The following is an 18436-nucleotide window of genomic DNA, read 5'->3' on the forward strand; positions in this document are numbered from 1 at the left end:
ACCGGATCAACTTTGCTTTGTGACAATGTTATGAATTTGAGACCTCCAATATGACCCTATCTTCAACAGGGCTCAGTCACAGAAGCTTTCAAAATTTAATCTAGCCATCTTGAATGTGGTTTTCTTCTTTTCCTACTGCCCTCCACTTTACCAAGCATTGAGGTTTTTTCAAACAAGTCTTCTCTTCTCAAGGATTGAAGGGGAAATGTTCCTGTGTAAGAAATCTTTCTGTCTTTGGTGCCAATTCACCATCTTAAGTAAAAGCCAGTAGCCAGCTATGACCAAAGTCTGATAACTTCAGTTTAATCATCTTGGTTTCTATTGCCTCTTTTAAACTGTCCAGCTTTCACAACCATGCTTAGAAATAGACAATATAATGGCATAGACCATCCTAACTTTAATATTCAGTGACACATCTTTACACTTCTTGATCTTGCCCAGTTTCTTCATAGCAGCATAGTTTTAAAAACCACTCAACAAATTACTCTATTTAAATACAAGTGTTTTAAAACATTATAAATTATTTACTGCCAATTAGTGTGATGATCTTTAATGAGTTCATTTAGTTTTGTCCAGTTTTCTAGTCTTAGATTTTGATATCCCAAAAGTCAACAGTACAGTTGGGGGTGACTAGCTGTTTTTAGGTTTGTTTGTTCTTTCTGTGATCTTGCTAGGGCTAGATTTTGATCTTGCTGGCACTAGAGACTTTGCTGTATATACACTTGCATGTGTGCATGTCAGCATCCTTTGATTTATTTTTAAAACAGAGTCCAGATTTTCAACATTGAAAATTGGTTTTTAAAAACCACATTTTAACCATTTTTGTGACTGTCCTTAGTTGGTGATGATTTCCTTTGGTTGTAGTACTCATTGGTTGCATGCTGCAAAGGATTTTCCTTGAGAGCCAACTGAAAACCAACAAGATGATATAAGTTGAAATATATTGGAATAGTTCCACTGTTTTTGATATAATAATGCTGTTTTTTGTCTTCGAGCATCCAGTAATTCTCCTGCTTGCTGTTTTGGATGTTGTAGGATAATAATGCACATATTGACTAGCATCCTGTTGGTTAGTAGTAGACCCATTGAATCAATTGCTGAATGGAGAACCAACATATTGGTAAATCCTATTGATTCAGTAGATCTTATCTAATTAACCAGAGGATTTTAACATCAAGATCAATTATTTTAATGCTTTTGTATGTGTTTGGTCTGGTATGTTTCGGCACTGAATGTTTGCCATTGATATGTTGTGCTCTGCCCTGAGTCCCCTTCAGGGTGTGAAGGGTGGAATATAAATGCTTTAAATAAATAAAATAAATAAAATAATTAGGACTAAGAACATGATTTAGTTCATTCTATTTACATGTTAATATTTCTAGAAGTAAATGAAGCTGAGCAGTTATTTCTCAAAAGTCTGGTCAGCGCAAGCAGGTGTCTCATGTCTCTCCACATTTGATGACTATTTGATATGGAGTTGTGTGTGTGAAAAACTGACAGGAGATTACCTATTAATAGCTATATTAAAGGTGCCTCCCAAAGCTGGCTTCCTTCCCAAAATGAGATTAATGTTTGTCTCCACTGTGTGTTTTTCTACTTTCAGATCTGAAAATATCAGCTTGATATATGGCACAGTAATCATTGTTGACGGCACATAAAAGGAAGGGAGATTTCACTGTTTGAATGCACAGTTCTTGAATGTATTTGTTGGGAGTTTCCAATTAAATATTTCCACTGCCGGTTCAGAAGCTTATCTGTCTTTGAAAGAAGACAAAGACAAAGTTGTTTCACCTGCAGCATGTGTACATAGCTGTGGGTGGCTCTTGTTATGTCACATTGCAAACTATTTCCTTCCTCTTTTGTGTATTGATGACAGAACAGATTCCAGTTAGGGTAAATAGAGCCTTCTGTTCTCACTACTTCAAAGGAGGCCATGTTACAAAGGCAAACACAATATAGGAGACAGGAGGCTGAGGCAACCTACTGTGTGATGTCTGAAGTAATGTTGGCAGGAGACCACAATGCCTTTCAATATGGAAGCATGAAAAATCAAGAGTCAGGTGAACTAGATGCTTGTAGTGAAGATAAATTAGCTGAGATCTAGTTCATACTTTGTATATAATTATAGCACTTTGGCACCATTTTCATTGGAATCCTGTGGTCTGTAGTTTTATGAAGTGTTTGGAATTCTCTGCCAGAGTCTGCAAGAGTCCTCAAACTTCTTAAGCCAAGGGCTGGATCATGGTCCCTCAGACTGTTGGGAGACCAGACTATAGTTGGAAAAAACATGAATGAATTCCTGTGCACACTACACATATCTTAGGTGTAGTGTGCGAAGAAAATGAAAGAATAACACAATATTAAAAATGAAGAACAATTTTAATCAATATAAACTCATCAGTATTTTAATGGTAAGTGTGAGCCTGCTTTTGGCTGGTGAGATACTCAAGTTAATTAGGACTGATAATGTTGTGTGCCTTCAAACTTAGGGTGACCACAAGCCTTAGTTTGGGGACTGCTGCTCTCATGCCCAGCCAAGCTATGAATTCCCTGTTTCCACAGGACATACCAATGGAAATGTGACCTCAGAGTTCTGTAAAGGTGTAGTATGAAAGTAAAGTAGGTAGTCAAACAAGCAGAAGATACATTTCTCTTTGTGCCTAACATTTTGGAGTCCCAATTTTTGGGGAAAGATGATAATATCAGCCAGGCATGTAGCCGGGGGGGGGGGGGGGGCTCGGGGGGCTTCAGCCCCCCCCCCCCGAAATTCTCATGGTGGTTCGCAAAAAGGCCTTACTGGTGCATTATTTAAACTGTTATGTTTATTCATATCATGATCTGATCACCATACTCAATATATCCCATATGCATGGGGGTATTGGGGTAACGATACAAAAGGTTTGCTAGGCTAGACCCTCTTTCACTCAGACTCAGCCCCCCCCCCCGAAACACCCCCCCTGAAAAAAATTCAGCCCCCCCCCCCCCCCGAAACGAAATCCTGGCTACGGGCCTGATATCAGCAACAGCAACAAAAATTACTGTATGTATCCTCTCCCTGTAGAAAATGCCCTTCCCACAATTTGTATGTACATGTATAAGTTAAAGCAATGAATTTGCTTAGAAAATGGGTGGTTTCCATTAGCAAACATTATATCAAACCTCAGTAGTTCCAGTTCCCAGAGGTAGGTCAATTACACCATTGAAATAAAAACAAATGAGAACTAATACATATTAGATATTGACAAATTTATCTTGTGCTATAATAAATGTGTTAGTCGTGAGGGTGCCACAGAGTTTTGGGTGTTTTTTTTTTTAACAAAAAAGGACTTTACTGGTTTCAGCTGAGTATTAAAAATTCATGTAGTGTTGTGTGGTTTTTAAGTGTTGCTGCTAAGATGTTTTCAATTCCATGTTTTTAATGTCATTGTTTATTTTAATTGACTGTTGTTTTATATGGCATTGAATTGTTGCCAATCTGTAAGGCTGCCCTAATTCCCCTTCGGAGTGAGAAAGGTAAATAAATAAATAAATGCAATATACATCACTAATCTTCATTTGGGTGAAGATTAGGGTCAAAGTTGGGTTGTTAGCCAGGCTTAATTTGGATACACTAGTAGCATAATCACACATTTGCTTTGCCCTTTCAATTTTTTAATTATACTGGAACACAGAGAAATGCACAGAGAATGCTTTTGTATGCTGGAAGCCATTGTCCATAGACACCTCCAAGGTCATGTGGCCAGCATGACTGCATGGAGCACTATTAACTTCCCACCAGAGTGGTACCTATTGATCTACTCACATTTGCATGTTTTCAAACTGCTAGGTTGGCAGAGGCTGGGGCTGACAGCAGGAGCTCATGCCACTCCCCGGATTCGAAGTTCAGCAGTTCAGTGGTTTAACCCACTGCACCACCAAGTACCCTTTCTTAATGTGTCTACTAAATGCCCAAAGAGTTGGAGAATCAGAAATCTGCTAGTAAGGGGAAGAGAGGAGGTAGCAGCATTCAACATTCAGAAAAGAAATTAGACACATTTTGTTTGATAAATGAAAAGAAGTGTAATCAGCCATTAGATTTGAGCTAACCCATGTCTAAAACTACCTCTTTACACAATCTTTTTTTTCCCTCCTGTGCACGAAATGCATTTTATGCTACTTTGTCAGAATATTAATATCATAGGGAAGGCTTTTTACCACAGGAAATGGCTAAGAATTAGTCACAGACAGCCCCAGCATCATCATCATCAAAAGATCCTTTTTCACCTTCTATGGCTCCACATAGAAGAGCCTCGGCAACTATGAATTTGTAATCCTCTCTCTGAAATGTACAACCGCTGAGTCAATGATCCTGAATCCTTAAAATGCCCAGAGCAGCCTCCACTCCTTAATATTATACCTGTTGGTTGAGCAAGGGTGACTCATGTGAGCTAACAACTCTTTCCAGTGGTAGCTAGCCTGCTTCTCAGGTCTTTAAGGTGGCGTAGAAAGTTTCAAAATGCTTATGACAGCTAGGAGGTGCTTGATAACATTAAAAAGGATGCGGCATATCCACCCTCTATGGAAATGAACCACAAATTACTTGTAACATTGTTTTAATGATGGTTTTCAGAGTCTGAGGTTTCAATGGAACATGTACAGCCTGATTCTAGATTGCCATTAGTCAGCATCATCCCATATAATGCCATAGTATTACGCTGAAATGGCCATAAGCCAAGGGTTGGGTGTTACTCCATGGCTCTCAATTGCACTCTCACCAGACTGTCTCCCATCATTTCCCAGCTACTTTCAGGAAGAGAACCTGTAATCAGTATAAAAGTTCACCAACACCCTACTCCCTTTGAGCTTTTGAGTAAAAAGGGCTTGTTCAAGTCATTTTGACTCATGACGGCCTTTGTGCACGTGAAGGCTAAAAAGAAGCAAATTAAAGCATTACTATTTCTCCTACTGAGGATCCTGAGGTTGTTCCTTGTTGCTATTGCTATCTTTTATTTAGAAAAAAATCTTTAGAAAGAAATAATCCTTAAACTATGTTGTTTAAATCTTGAATCCATGGCTCTATGAATAAGCTTAATTGTATTAGTACATAAATGATCTGCTTTCCAAGGAGTATTTTTGTCTAGTCTTTTTAAAAATAGCCTTTTTCATAATTATTTTATATAAACAATTTAAAGAAGGCTAATGATTATGATAGCTTTATACTTTTTGAAAGCAGCCAGTGGCTTGATTTTAGCACTTATGATGCTTCCCACCAAACCAGGTGCAGCTCTGGTGTAATCCAAAGCAACGACACCACAGGATCCTTTTGCATCGATAATTCCTCTGGATCATTTTTAAAAATCAAGACACTGTTTTAAGAGGGGCAATGTCTACAGTCTGGTATTCATAGCTCCGTATTAGTAGTAGAATATCAGAAATATAGCATATACAGCAGGGATTCATAATATGTGAATTAATTGCTTTGTTCAACAAATTAGTAACTCAAATTAATTGATGCAAATCTAGTTAAGCCAAGCAATTTATAAGTTTTACGTAAGTATATTCCAATGGCAATATCTAGCCAACTATTGTATATATCTAATGCTTAGCTTTCTGGTTACATTAAAATGAGTGTGCATGTACAGTCAGCTCTCCATGTCCATGGATTTTGTATCCACAGAATGAACAATCCACTGCTTGAAAATCTTTTAAAAATTGGCAAATTAAAATTCTCTCTTCCACACACAGGCCTAGTTAGCCCAGGGAAAGTACTTTTTGGAAAGTGACTAAATCAAAACCTGAAGTTCAGGTCTGGAATTGTCCGCAGAGATCTTTAAAGGTGTATTTATTTTAAACCCAATGACCTGCATCAATTTAAGAGATTGAGGGTGTTTCCAGACAGGTCTAAAATGCGGGACCTGTCTTGCTTCTTTCCTGAGGCATCCAAACGACACCTCGGGTAAAAGCAAATTAATGCAGTGTAAACCTGGTTTTCCCAGTTTTAGTACCTAAAGGTAAAGGTTTAAGTCTAGTCGTGTCTGACTCTGGGGGGGGGGGGGTGCTCATCTCCATTTCTAAGCCTAAGAGCCAGCATCGTCCATAGATACCTCCAAAGTCATGTAGCCAGCATGGCTGCATGGAGCGCTGGTACCTTCCTGCAGATATTGATATACTCATATTTTCATGTTATCGAACTGCTAGGTTGTCAGAAGTTGGGCCTAACTGCGGGAGCTCATCCTGCTCCCCAGAATCAAACTGCCAACCTTTTGATCAGCAAGTTCATCAGCTCAGCAGTTTTACCCGCTGAGTCACCAGGGAGCCCAGTTTACTCCATATTTCCCAGTTTACTCCACATTAATTAAACACCTCTAAAGACCCAGACCTTAAGCTAAGGTTTGGATCTTTAGATATGAGGGTCCTGTAGGGACTGACTGCTAGGACTGCTTCTGCAGACCCAGGAGTCAATCCTCATAGCCACCCCACTTCTTTGAGCTCCAAAAGCCCCAGAGAAATGGGATGGCCCCACCTCCTCTCCAGCCCCCCCCCCCCATTTCATCCCCCAAACTTACCTGAGGGGAGTGCTGCCAGCAGGCCCCTTGAGTACGTTTTGAGGGAGTGATATGGGGTTGGGGAATGACTGGATGTCATCCAGGATCAATCTTTGGGAAAGCCCGGGGTTGTGAGTGGGGGTGGAGACTCGTGAGTTCCATCACCTGCCTTTATGTGGAACGCTCCCCTAGGCTTGCCAACTTTTTATACAATCAGTCCAGTGTTACAAAAAAAAGAATGTGCATAGAAAGCCCAGTGTTCGACATATTATATATACTTTATAGTTTTAGCATATTGTAGTGCACAGCAGCATGGGTATGTTGGATCCCATAGTTGTGCATTCTGTTATCCAAATGGTACCATGACATCCATGATGAAAAGGCTGATTACATACCCACCCATTAACCCAAAAGATAAGATTATGAGTGTATTTATGGAATGATTGGCTGCACTGTGGACAAGAATTGGGCAACCTCTATGTAAGAGCAATTGTTTGGATACAATAAGTTTCACACTAGCAAACAAAATTATAGTCGGTAAAAGTTCTTAGCAATGTTCCCAGATACAAATTTATCAAGTACCTGAGTTAAATTACTGCACAGAAAGTCTTTGTGTTTTACCTTGAAGCATATGGAAACTTTTTGTCTTTGTACCTGCCCTCTCACCTTTTCCAGGTTGTCCAGGGCCTAGTCATTGGGAGGCTAACTAGCCGCTATACAGAGAGGACCCTACTCATGCTGAGTGTCTTAGTCTTCTGTGGTGTTGGCATTGGCATGGTAAGTCTGCACATTTACATGTTTATCAGCTGATAATATAACACTAGAATACCATGTACTTGGCAGAATTTGTTCAGAGCAGGGGCTGCCCTTGCCTTCCTCTGAAGCTGAGAGTGCCTTGCCAAAGGTCACCCAATGGGTTTCCATGGCCAAGCATGGATTTGAACCCAAGCTCCTAATCTAAGACTCTAACCACTTTACTGAACTGGCTCTCATAATTAAAAAGATTGGCAAAGTTTTAGCCAAAGGTCTGTGATTTTCATCACATGGTACTAGTACAGCCTCCTCATTTTCCCCGCAATGTTTTTGTGATTAATGGATCCCTTTTGACTCATCCCAAAGTCCTCAGGTTTTATGCTGTTCTTCCTGCTTTTGGCAATAGTACTACATGGGGAAAATGCAATTGGAAAAAAAATACTTTAATCTGGAAAGAAACATGAAAAATTAATAAACAGGCTGGTGAAGTCTGCAGAAATGTTCACTTAGTCTGTGAAGGGAAACATTGAAGGCTTGCTCTGTAACTCTCACCTCCATAGGCTTTAAAGGGAAGGGCACAGAAATGGATTCCTGTGACAGCTGTGGATAGGAAAAAGGCAGCTGCTGTCTCATTTCCAAGAAAAAACTATGCTCAAGGAGCTAACAAGAAAACATTCTTCTTTTGGGGAGGTAGCCATCCAGGAACTGTTTGTAGGGGGAAGCTTTTTGGACACAACTTGCCCCAAGCAACATGAACGTCTCAATCTGAACTCGGCGTGTGGTTTATAGATGTGGGGAAATAATAAAAAGATTTTTATGAGCTCTGCATTGATTTTATGACAAAGATGTTGAAGAAATATCTCAGGTTACATTTCCCCCACTATGTACTAATCACTTCCTCTCAGTGGCCTCCAAGCTATGCGGAGCTGAAATTAACAGAGAGGCCAGCTGTGCATAAAAGAAATTCAGCAACACTTTAGCAGCAATGAAGATAAAACAGAGAGCATGAACAGGCAAGATGTCCCAGATCTCCAACCTCGGTCAGCCAGAGTTCAACCTAAAGTAACCTAGAACACTAGAGTTTACTTTGAGACGATTGCTTCCAAAATTCCTGGCTAGCATGGTCGGTAGTTGTACTGATTAGGGTAGTATGGGAACTGTAGTCCAGAAGTATTGCTTCTAAGCTTCTTCCAGGTTTGATGGTTCAGTCAACCCAATTTTGTTTAGGGGCGAAATGTGTTTCAGGAAAGAACTACAGTTAAGTGGTAGAGTGCATGCAGAGGTTTCACATTCAGCCTGTATGTGTGTGTGTTGTTTTGTTTTGTTATAAGGATCAGGTTGGAAGGAATTGTAGTTAAGATCTACCACCTCAGGCATAGTTGGCATAGATAGTACTGTGGACCAGGAGAGCAAGGCACATGTGTGTGCCTTCATAATGCCCGTTGACTTATGATGACTCCATAATTCCATAGGATTTTCTTAGGCAAAGAATAGAGGTGTTTTGCCAATTCCTTTCTCTGAAATATAGCCTATAGCACCAAGCATTTGTTGGTAGTCTCCTATGCAAGTACTTTAAAAATATATATATACAGTATAGTCTCTAGCCAATAATGCCAAGTACTACACCATAATACAAGAACTACTGCAACAAATATTGCAACCTCCTGACACAGTTGCCCTGTCCAGAGATGTCCATTGTTTCTTATTCAGAAGAATGATTTAATTTGGGTTGCTGTGAGTTTTCCGGGCTGTATGGCCATGTTCCAAAAGCATTCCCTCCTGACGTTTTGCCCACATCTGTGGCAGGCATCCTCAAAGGTTGACGAACCCATAACCTCTGAGGATGCCTGCTATAGATGTGTACAAAACATCAGGAGAGAATGCTTCTGGAATATAACCATACAGCCCAGAAAACTCTCAGAAGCCCAGTGATTCCAGCCATGAAAGCCTTTGACAACACAATGATTGAATTTATTTATTTACTTTATTCTTATTTAGATGAATGGAGCTGCACATTAGAGGGGCTGAGCAGGGACATCTGGAAGTAGAGCACTAAAATCCATCATTTGGGAGGGACAACCATCTGTCACTGGCCCCATTTTGTTTGTTTTTCTTTTTATTTTCCCACCACTATTGATTTTAAACTATTGTGATTCATGACCAGCACCTTTACTCAGCTGTAACATCTACAGGTCAGAGCAGCACTAATCTTGTGCTTCTCTTCTGAGCGTTATAAAATGAAAAGACAAACGTTGTAATATCATGACTAAAACTTTAGCAAGGAAAACTCTTTAGATGTTTAGAGGACAGCAATAATTCCTGTTACACATCCTCCATAAAAGGGAAATGATATTTAATGATTTATTCCTTCAGATGTTTGAAAGTATGGGGGTGCATGTTCATATATATTATGTATGGATTCCTGACAAATTGAAACTTGTTTAGGGATCAGGGAAAAGAGGAAGCTGCCTTATATATCAAGGTAGAATCTTTGGGTGCATCTACTCTGCAGAATTAATGCAGTTTGACCTCAATTCAGCTGCCATGGCTCAATGCTATTTGATTATGGGAACTGTAATTTTATGAGGTCTTTAGCCTTTCCTGCCAAAGAGAGATGATCACCAAACTACAACTCCCACGATCCCATAGCATTGAACCATAACAGTTAAAGTGGTTTCAAACTGCATTAATTCTACAATGTAAATGCACCTTTTGTCTACTGACCCCACTATTGAATTTTTAAGGCAGAGGTCTTTCCCACTCCAACTGGAAACATTGAGGTCTAAGCTTAGGGCCTCTTGCATGAAAAGCACGGTCCCTTCCAGTGAGGGACAGTCACCCCAGTCAAGGAGATGAATAGAAATGCATAACTTGGCAACACTACTTTTTTGGATGCTGGTCCTCAGAATTTGCAGTTTGGCTCATTGCTGTGATGACTTGGGTTTCTGGAGTTGCAGTCTAAAAGGGTAACTTCTCCAAACATGGCCAAATTCTGAGCCTTGTGTATAAGCATGTTTTCACTGCTTTTGTTACAGTAATCAATATGTGGCATTGGGTCTTTTAGCCTCAGTGTTACAATAATATGAATATTCCCAGTTCTCAAGCACATGGATTTGCATTTATAGTCAAAACACTATTTCATTAATGTTCAATCATTTCTCTAAGAAGTGAGCAAGTCAGACAGGTTTTGAATGTTCTCAGGGTTCTTCTGCACTGCATAATTTCCTGCTGTTTGTATGTTTTGACAGGCATAGTTAGGCCGTCATTATCTGTTCTAATGTATTGTTGGTAAATATTCTGGGGCCCTCTTGGGTAACTAATGAGCTCATGAATGGTGTATTACAGCTTTCTCTATTGTTAAATTGTTCCCATAAGCACCAAACTAGATGTGACACGTAGGGTGCTTCCACAAAAGCAATCCTGTGATTGCTCTGGCTCATTCATGAAATTTTGTTGGGGGAGGAGAGTCCAGGTTGCATCATGTCCTATATTCATAAAATCTTAGATGGCCATTGACTCCATTCCCCATCGTGCGGAAATACACACTAAAAGCCCTCCTCAATGATACCCATTCACCCTCTGTTTCCAGACCATCCACTTCCCTCTGAGGCAATCTGTTTCATTGTTGAACAACTCTTACTGTAAAAATAATAAATAGTTTTTCCTATTATTTAGACAAAATAAATCTTGCAATCCATATCCACCACCCATAAGATCCTGTGAAACAACTCATGAACAATTAATCTTGGGACACTCCTCCCAGTAGATGAGATGTTTCCTAGTGGAGCAGAAGAGAGAAGGTAAGGTTTGTCAAGCAAGAAACAGCTTCAGGCTTTATCTTTTCCTGTTGCTGGCCTAAGCAATTTTCTTTGCCTGGAATCCAAAATGCAGAGAGTGCCAAGTAGAACGAAATATTAAAATGCAAATGAACCGTCATGTTTATTTGTGTTACCAGCACAGGTGGCTCTCCAGTTGTTGCTGGACTGCAATTCCCATTAGACCTGTTATTTATTTACTTACTTATTCATCCATTCAATTTATTTAATTTATATTCTGCCTCTCTCTCAGCACAGGACCAAAGGTGTATAATGTTTTAAATCACAATGCAATTTTTAAGGACTCATAATACAAAAGTTAAAAGTTGATTTTTACAGCATTAAATGTTTGCCATGTTTTTGTGCTATATTTGGAAATTGCTCTGAGTCCCTTCGGGGAGAGAGGTGAGGATTAGAAATATTATTATTATTATTATTATTATTATTATTATTATTATACAGAATTATCCTAAATTTCTATTTTAAAAATATGTTAAGGGTTAGGGACCCCCTTTTCCCGAGCCAGTTAATGTGCAGATGTCTCATAGCACTTTCTTCCATGGACAATTCATTAGTGGGTGTGGTGTGTTTGTAGCGATGTTACTACTCCTTCAAGGATTCCCAAAGAAATCTTTGGCAGAGAAGCCCTAGACACTTCCAGTGCTTAAGTTTGAGATATGACTTTTGTAATCTGTTTAACCCCTTTTTGACCTCTTCTTCTGGTTTTTGATTTTTGTGTATTTCTTTGCTGTTATATCTTCATAACATTGTGGCAAGTTCTACAGTCCTACCATTGTAGCGCAATTATGGATACATTTTAAAAACAAAACATTAACTAAACCAATCACAAAGCAAAGGGTGGGGTATAGGAGAAAGTAATGATGTCATTAATGGAAATTTAAAAAATGTCGAGGAGGAGGTCGAGGAGGAGGACAACACTTTACACCTACACAATTCACACCAACAGGATCACTTTTCTGGGGACCTACACACTACAATGCGCAAAAGGGGCCCTGCCATTCCTGAAAGTAAACAGGTCTTGGTAGTAGGCGACTCCCTCCTTAGAGGAACGGAAGCCGTCATTTCCAGACCGGATGGGATGGCTCGAGAAATATGCTGCCTACCGGGGGGCAAAAATACACCATATCACTCAGAGGCTCACCAGGCTCCTCAAGCCCCATCACCGTCCTCCCCTCATGTTGATTCATGTAGGAATCAATGATACTGCTAGGCATACTGTTCAAAAGATCACAAATGATTTTCGAGCTCTAGGAACAAAGCTAAAGCAATGTAATGTACAGGTGGTCTTTTCATCCCTCCTCCCAGTCATAAAACACGGTCCTACAAGGGCCAGAAAAATAGTACAGGTCAATGACTGGCTTAGAAAATGGTGTCAGGAGGAACGCTTTGGCTTCCTTGACCATGGCCTGCTTTTCCAGGAGGATGGCCTACTGGCAAGGGATGGGGTGCATCTCACACAAGTAGGAAAACACCTTTTTGCTCACAGACTCGCAAACGTCATTAGGCGCACTTTAAACTAGGCCCACTGGGGGAGGGGGACAACAGTCTTGCGAACACTACTTTACCCACAATGTCAGGGAACCGCCAGAAGGCTAAACGGAGGGCTGCACAAACACAAAAAGGACCAAGTACCGAAAGCACAATAATCCCAATTAAACAGCTCAGGGGAAGATCTCAGGGGCTCACATGTCTTTACACTAATGCACAGAGCATGGGGAATAAACATGACGAACTCCAACTTTTAGCACAACACCACAAATATGATATCATAAGCATCACTGAAACCTGGTGGGATGACTCCTATCGCTGGAATGTAGACATCGAGGGCTATAACCTCTTTCACAGAAACCGAACAAAGGGGAGAGGAGGTGGAGTAGCCTTATATGTCAAAAACTCTTATGCTGCAGAAGAAATGCATGACAGCAATCCGGGAAACCAGCTTGAAAGCATCTGGATAAGAATCAAGGGAACTGGGACTCAAAAAGATCTTGTTGTAGGAGTCTACTACAGACCTCCAAGCCAGGAGGAAGAACTTGATGAAATCTTCTGCCAACAGTTGACCAAACAGGCACAGAGAAGAGATGTAGTAGTCATGGGCGATTTCAACTATCCCGATATTTGCTGGAAAACAAACTCGGCCAAGAGTACAAAGTCCAACAAATTCCTCGCTTGCCTTGCAGACAATTTCATGGTCCAGAAGGTAGAAGAGGCAACAAGGGGATTGGCTACTCTAACAAATGTGGAGGACCTGATCGATGTGGTTGAAGTGGTAGGATCCTTAGGGGCAAGTGACCATGTGCTCCTGCAATTTGAGGTACAAAGAAAGGCCGAAACTAAGACAAGTCAAACCCGCATTTTGGACTTTAGGAGAGCTGATTTCCAAAAAAATGAAGGAAACACTGAGCAGTATTCCGTGGACACAGATACTAAAAGACAAGGGAGTTACGGATGGATGGGAGTTTCTCAAGAGTGAAATACTCAAGGCGCAGTTGCAAACCGTGCCAACAAAAAGAAAAAATAGGACAAGTGCAAAGAAGCCAGAATGTATGTCCAAAGAACTTCTAACTGTGCTGAGACACAAAAGAGACATGCACAAGAACTGGAAAAAGGGAGAAATCACCAAAGAAGAATTCAAACAAATAGCCAACACCTGTAGAGAAAAGGTCCGCAAGGCTAAAGCACAAAATGAGCTCAGGCTTGCCAGGGACAATAAAAACAATAAAAAGGGATTCTTTTCTCATGTCAGTAGAAAAAGGAAAAACAAGGAGGCGATAGGGCCTCTTCGAGGAGAAGATGGGGCAATGCTGACAGGGGATAGGGAAAAGGCAGAACTACTAAATACCTTCTTTGCCTCGGTCTTCTCACAAAAAGAAAGTCATCTTCAACCTCAGCAAGACGGAGTGGATGAGGGATTTGAGGACATCCAACTCCAAATTGGGAAACAAGTCGTACAGGAATACCTGGCCGCTCTAAATGAGTTCAAGTCCCCAGGGCCAGATCAACTACACCCAAGAGTATTGAAGGAACTAGCGGAAGTCATTTTGGAACCATTGGCAACCATCTTTGAGAGTTCTTGGAGAACAGGAGAAGTTCCAGCAGATTGGAGGAGGGCCAATGTGGTCCCAATCTTCAAGAAGGGAAAAAAGGATGACCCAAACAACTACCATCCGGTCAGCCTCACGTCAATACCAGGCAAGATTCTGGAAAAGATTGTTAAGGAAGTGGTCTGCAAACACTTCGAAACAAATGCGGTCATTGCTAATAGTCAACATGGATTTATCAAAAACAAGTCATGCCAGACTAATCTGATCTCTTTTTTCGATAGAGTTACAAGCTGGGTAGATGCGGGAAATGCTGTGGATGTAGCGTACCTGGATTTCAGTAAGGCCTTCGACAAGGTCCCCCATGACCTTCTGGCAAGGAAACTAGTCCAATGTGGGCTAGGCAAAACTACGATGAGGTGGATCTGTAATTGGTTAAATGGACGAACCCAGAGGGTGCTCACCAATGCTTCCTCTTCATCCTGGAAAGAAGTGACGAGTGGAGTGCCGCAGGGTTCCGTCTTGGGCCCGATCCTGTTCAACATCTTTATTAATGACTTAGATGAAGGGTTAGAAGGCATGATCATCAAGTTTGCAGATGACACCAAATTGGGAGGGATAGCCAATACTCCAGAGGACAGGAGCAGGATTCAAAACGATCTTGACAGATTAGAGAGATGGGCCAAAACTAACAAAATGAAGTTCAACAGTGACAAATGCAAGATACTCCACTTTGGCAGGAAAAACAAAATGCAAAGATACAGAATGGGGGATGCCTGGCTTGAGAGCAGTACGTGTGAAAAAGATCTCGGAGTCCTCGTGGACAACAAGTTAAACATGAGCCAACAATGTGATGTGGCGGCAAAAAAAGCCAATGGGATTTTGGCCTGCATCAATAGGAGCATAGTGTCTAGATCTAAGGAAGTAATGCTACCCCTCTATTCTGCTTTGGTTAGACCACATCTGGAATATTGTGTCCAGTTCTGGGCACCACAATTCAAAAGAGATATTGACAAGCTGGAATGTGTCCAGAGGAGAGCGACTAAAATGATAAAAGGTCTGGAGAACAAGCCCTATGAGGAGCGGCTTAGGGAACTGGGCATGTTTAGCCTGAAGAAGAGAAGGCTGAGAGGGGATATGATAGCCATGTATAAATATGTGAGAGGAAGCCACAGGGAGGAGGGAGCAAGCTTGTTTTCTGCTTCCCTGGAGACTAGGACACGGAACAATGGCTTCAAACTACAAGAGAGGAGATTCCATCTGAACATGAGGAAGAACTTCCTGACTGTGAGAGCCGTTCAGCAGTGGAACTCTCTGCCCCGGAGTGTGGTGGAGGCTCCTTCTTTGGAAGCTTTTAAACAGAGGCTGGATGGCCATCTGTCAGGGGTGATTTGAATGCAATATTCCTGCTTCTTGGCAGGGGGTTGGACTGGATGGCCCATGAGGTCTCTTCCAACTCTTTGATTCTATGATTCTATGAAATGCAGATGATGCTCTTAAAGCACAAAAGAGCTAAGGTTGCAATGGAAAGTGCCAATTATTATTCATGATAGTAGTAATAGTAACAGGCCTTACTAGCTCCTCCTTATGGCTTGAGGTGGGTTAAAACTTAGTTACAATAGGTTGTTGTAGGTTTTTTCGGGTTGTAGGGCCATGTTCTAGAAGTATTCTCTCCTGGCCTTTCGCCTGCATTTATGGCAGGCATTCTCAGAGGTTGTGAACTCCTCACAACCTCTGAGGATGCCTGCCATAGATGCAGATGAAACGTCAGGAGAGAATGCTTCTAGAACATGGCCATACAGCCTGAAAAATCTACAACCACCCAGTTATTCCTGCCATGAAAGCCTTTAACAATACATAGTTACAATATATAGAACAAAGAACCAATGTACAGTGCATTGCAGAAGTCCAACCTTAAAGCTATCACCATCTTTACCCCAACAATCAGCTGCTCTCACAAGACTGGCTGGAGTGGATTTCAAATGGAATATCATGGCATAAATGAGTGGTATGACAAGCTGTGAGTCAAATACAGCGGGTGCCCTGCACTTTCACTTAGTGAATTCCTCCATTTGCTTCTGCTATGTAAGATTGTGATTTGGAGGCCTTTTTGCTGACTATTGAAATTATTTTGTGTTAAATGCACCAGCTCCACAAAAAGGTCAAGTTTCCCTAAATCATACAAAGACAATGAAGCAGGGTCCACAGGCCTTCTGAACATCTTCTTCAACAGTGTCTCTGGCACTAATCAAAATGCTAGTGTCCTTGGAAATGCAATCTAATAAGAAACTTTCCCAAGCGGAATAAATCCCCAGTTAGACTACCAAACCCAGTGAATAGACATTTGTTCCAAGTCCTGATGGATGGCTCTTGTTTAGTAAGGCCCCATCTCCAGAGCAACCAACTGCAGCTCTCTGAGAAGCCCAGTACTCCTCTTCAGCCTAAGTGAGCTATCTAATTTGAGGGGAAATAAGGCAGTTCCTCTTTATCGGTAGCCATTGCCCCTGTTACCTTTTGCCACAGTTGTGAAAACTAAGAAGTCTTGTAGTATTTTGTTATATGCATGTTACCAAGAACATGTTCCTGAATATAGTACAACCCCCATATCCATTGGTGAACTGTTCCTGGACTTCATGTGGATACATGAAAGTGTGAATAATACTGAACCTTATTTGAAATAAAGGACTTCAGTCCATGAATATCACAGAGTCATTCTGGAGGACCAAAAAAAATCCCTAGATGGGACATATTTTCTCAGACATGGATAAATGAAACTGTCTCATATATACATGGTTCATACCATAAGGATTCTTAACAGGCCTTTGTTGTGGAGGGATTTCTTGGAGTTATGATTCCAAAAAGGAACCTCCTCAAGCTCTGTCCTTGCCATTTGTGATATCCTCTACTTTCTTCTGTTTCCAAGGCCCTGATGACTAATGTGTTCCATTACTGCATCATTGTGGCCCCTATGGTTTTCTCCTTCAGTACCGTTGGAGTCATCACTGACATCATCCTGACCAAGTCTGTTCCTGCTTCTGATACAGGTAAGATTTATCCTTGAACTGCATGTTCCCTTATGCACCCTTGCTGTCTTGCTTGCCCCCCCTCCCCCACCCAGCAAAAAAACCTGTTGGCTGTGCCAGTCAATTCTGGTTCCCTTTGAAAAAGTTGTGAGTTGGCAACAGGATGAGCTAACTTCATGTTCTGCTTGGCAGCTCTTTTTGTTGCCAGCCCAAATGGAAAGATCTTCAGGAAGAATGCCAAGTTCCAGAGTCTTGGGGCATCTCACGTAATTTGTTTTAGAACAAAGGGCAACCTATACTGGAGCAGCACATCTACCAAGCCAGTGAATACTAGTCAGGATTAGTAGGGCTGGAGTAGCAGGAATGCCTGCAAGGGAGCTACTGACCCATATAACTTAACAAGCCATTTGTAAAGGAAGAGGTCGAACCTGGCAGCAATTCCAAACATCAATATGCTTGTGAACAAACTGTGCAATTTTCTCTGCTTGGACATTTGAGCTAGATAATACAGGGCCTTGTTAGCCCCTGGAGGCTCCTGCCACGTTCACAACTAAGTAATATCCGTGCACAAGTGCTACCACTAGCAATTCCACATTAGGGTTATATGCATTGCTACAAAGAGTGCAGGCACAACTATAGTCACTTATGGCCTATGGCGATGCTGACTACGGAGTTCTGGGAGTCCCCAAAAGCAACTTCCTCCAAATTCTGCTGATCCTCTTCATATGGGAGGTTTGATGCCTGAGTGACCCTGACACACTCACCAAGTCACCATAAATCACAAATGAGGCCAAAGTATTGCTGGAATGCAACTTTAGTTATCCCTCAACATTGGATCTGAGAGTTGTAGTCCAACACCCTTAGGAGGGGCTACATCCTCCTCATCCATCTCGTATCTACTGCAAAATTTGAGACTCTTTTGAAGAAACCAAGCTTTAAAAGGAAAGAAAACAGGAAACTTCCAATCGAACCTCATGTAAAAAAGAGAGAGAGAGAGCATCTGAGGAAGCATTTTGAAACAGTTATCTTTGTGTAGAACAAAACATGTTTAATCCTTCCTGACTCTCATTTACATCCAGCATACAAACAAAACTCTGGTCTTCAGCCACTTCCTTGGCTGCAGTTTTGGGGGAGGGGCGCAGTCATTTGAATTGTCCATTCATACGAATTGGAGGAAAGCAGTAGTTGCTTTTTCAGGAAGCTGATGGGATTACTTCTCTTAGTATATACATTCATCCCATTTTTTGCCTCTTGAAAAG

The 18436-nt window shown here is 41.2% G+C and overlaps 1 protein-coding gene across 1 annotated transcript in view; it reads left to right on the forward strand.

The window, feature by feature from the left end:
• Positions 1–18436, forward strand: part of SLC22A18 (solute carrier family 22 member 18) — a 78067-nt gene that overhangs the window by 53215 nt on the left and 6416 nt on the right. The window contains exons 9-10 of the mRNA XM_060768390.2: positions 7200–7301; positions 17078–17198. Of these exons, the coding sequence (XP_060624373.2) occupies positions 7200–7301; positions 17078–17198 (223 nt within the window). The remainder of the gene's footprint in view (positions 1–7199; positions 7302–17077; positions 17199–18436) is intronic.

This window comes from Anolis sagrei, chromosome 1 (genome assembly GCF_037176765.1).
Source record: "Anolis sagrei isolate rAnoSag1 chromosome 1, rAnoSag1.mat, whole genome shotgun sequence".
Classification (NCBI taxonomy): domain Eukaryota; kingdom Metazoa; phylum Chordata; class Lepidosauria; order Squamata; family Dactyloidae; genus Anolis; species Anolis sagrei.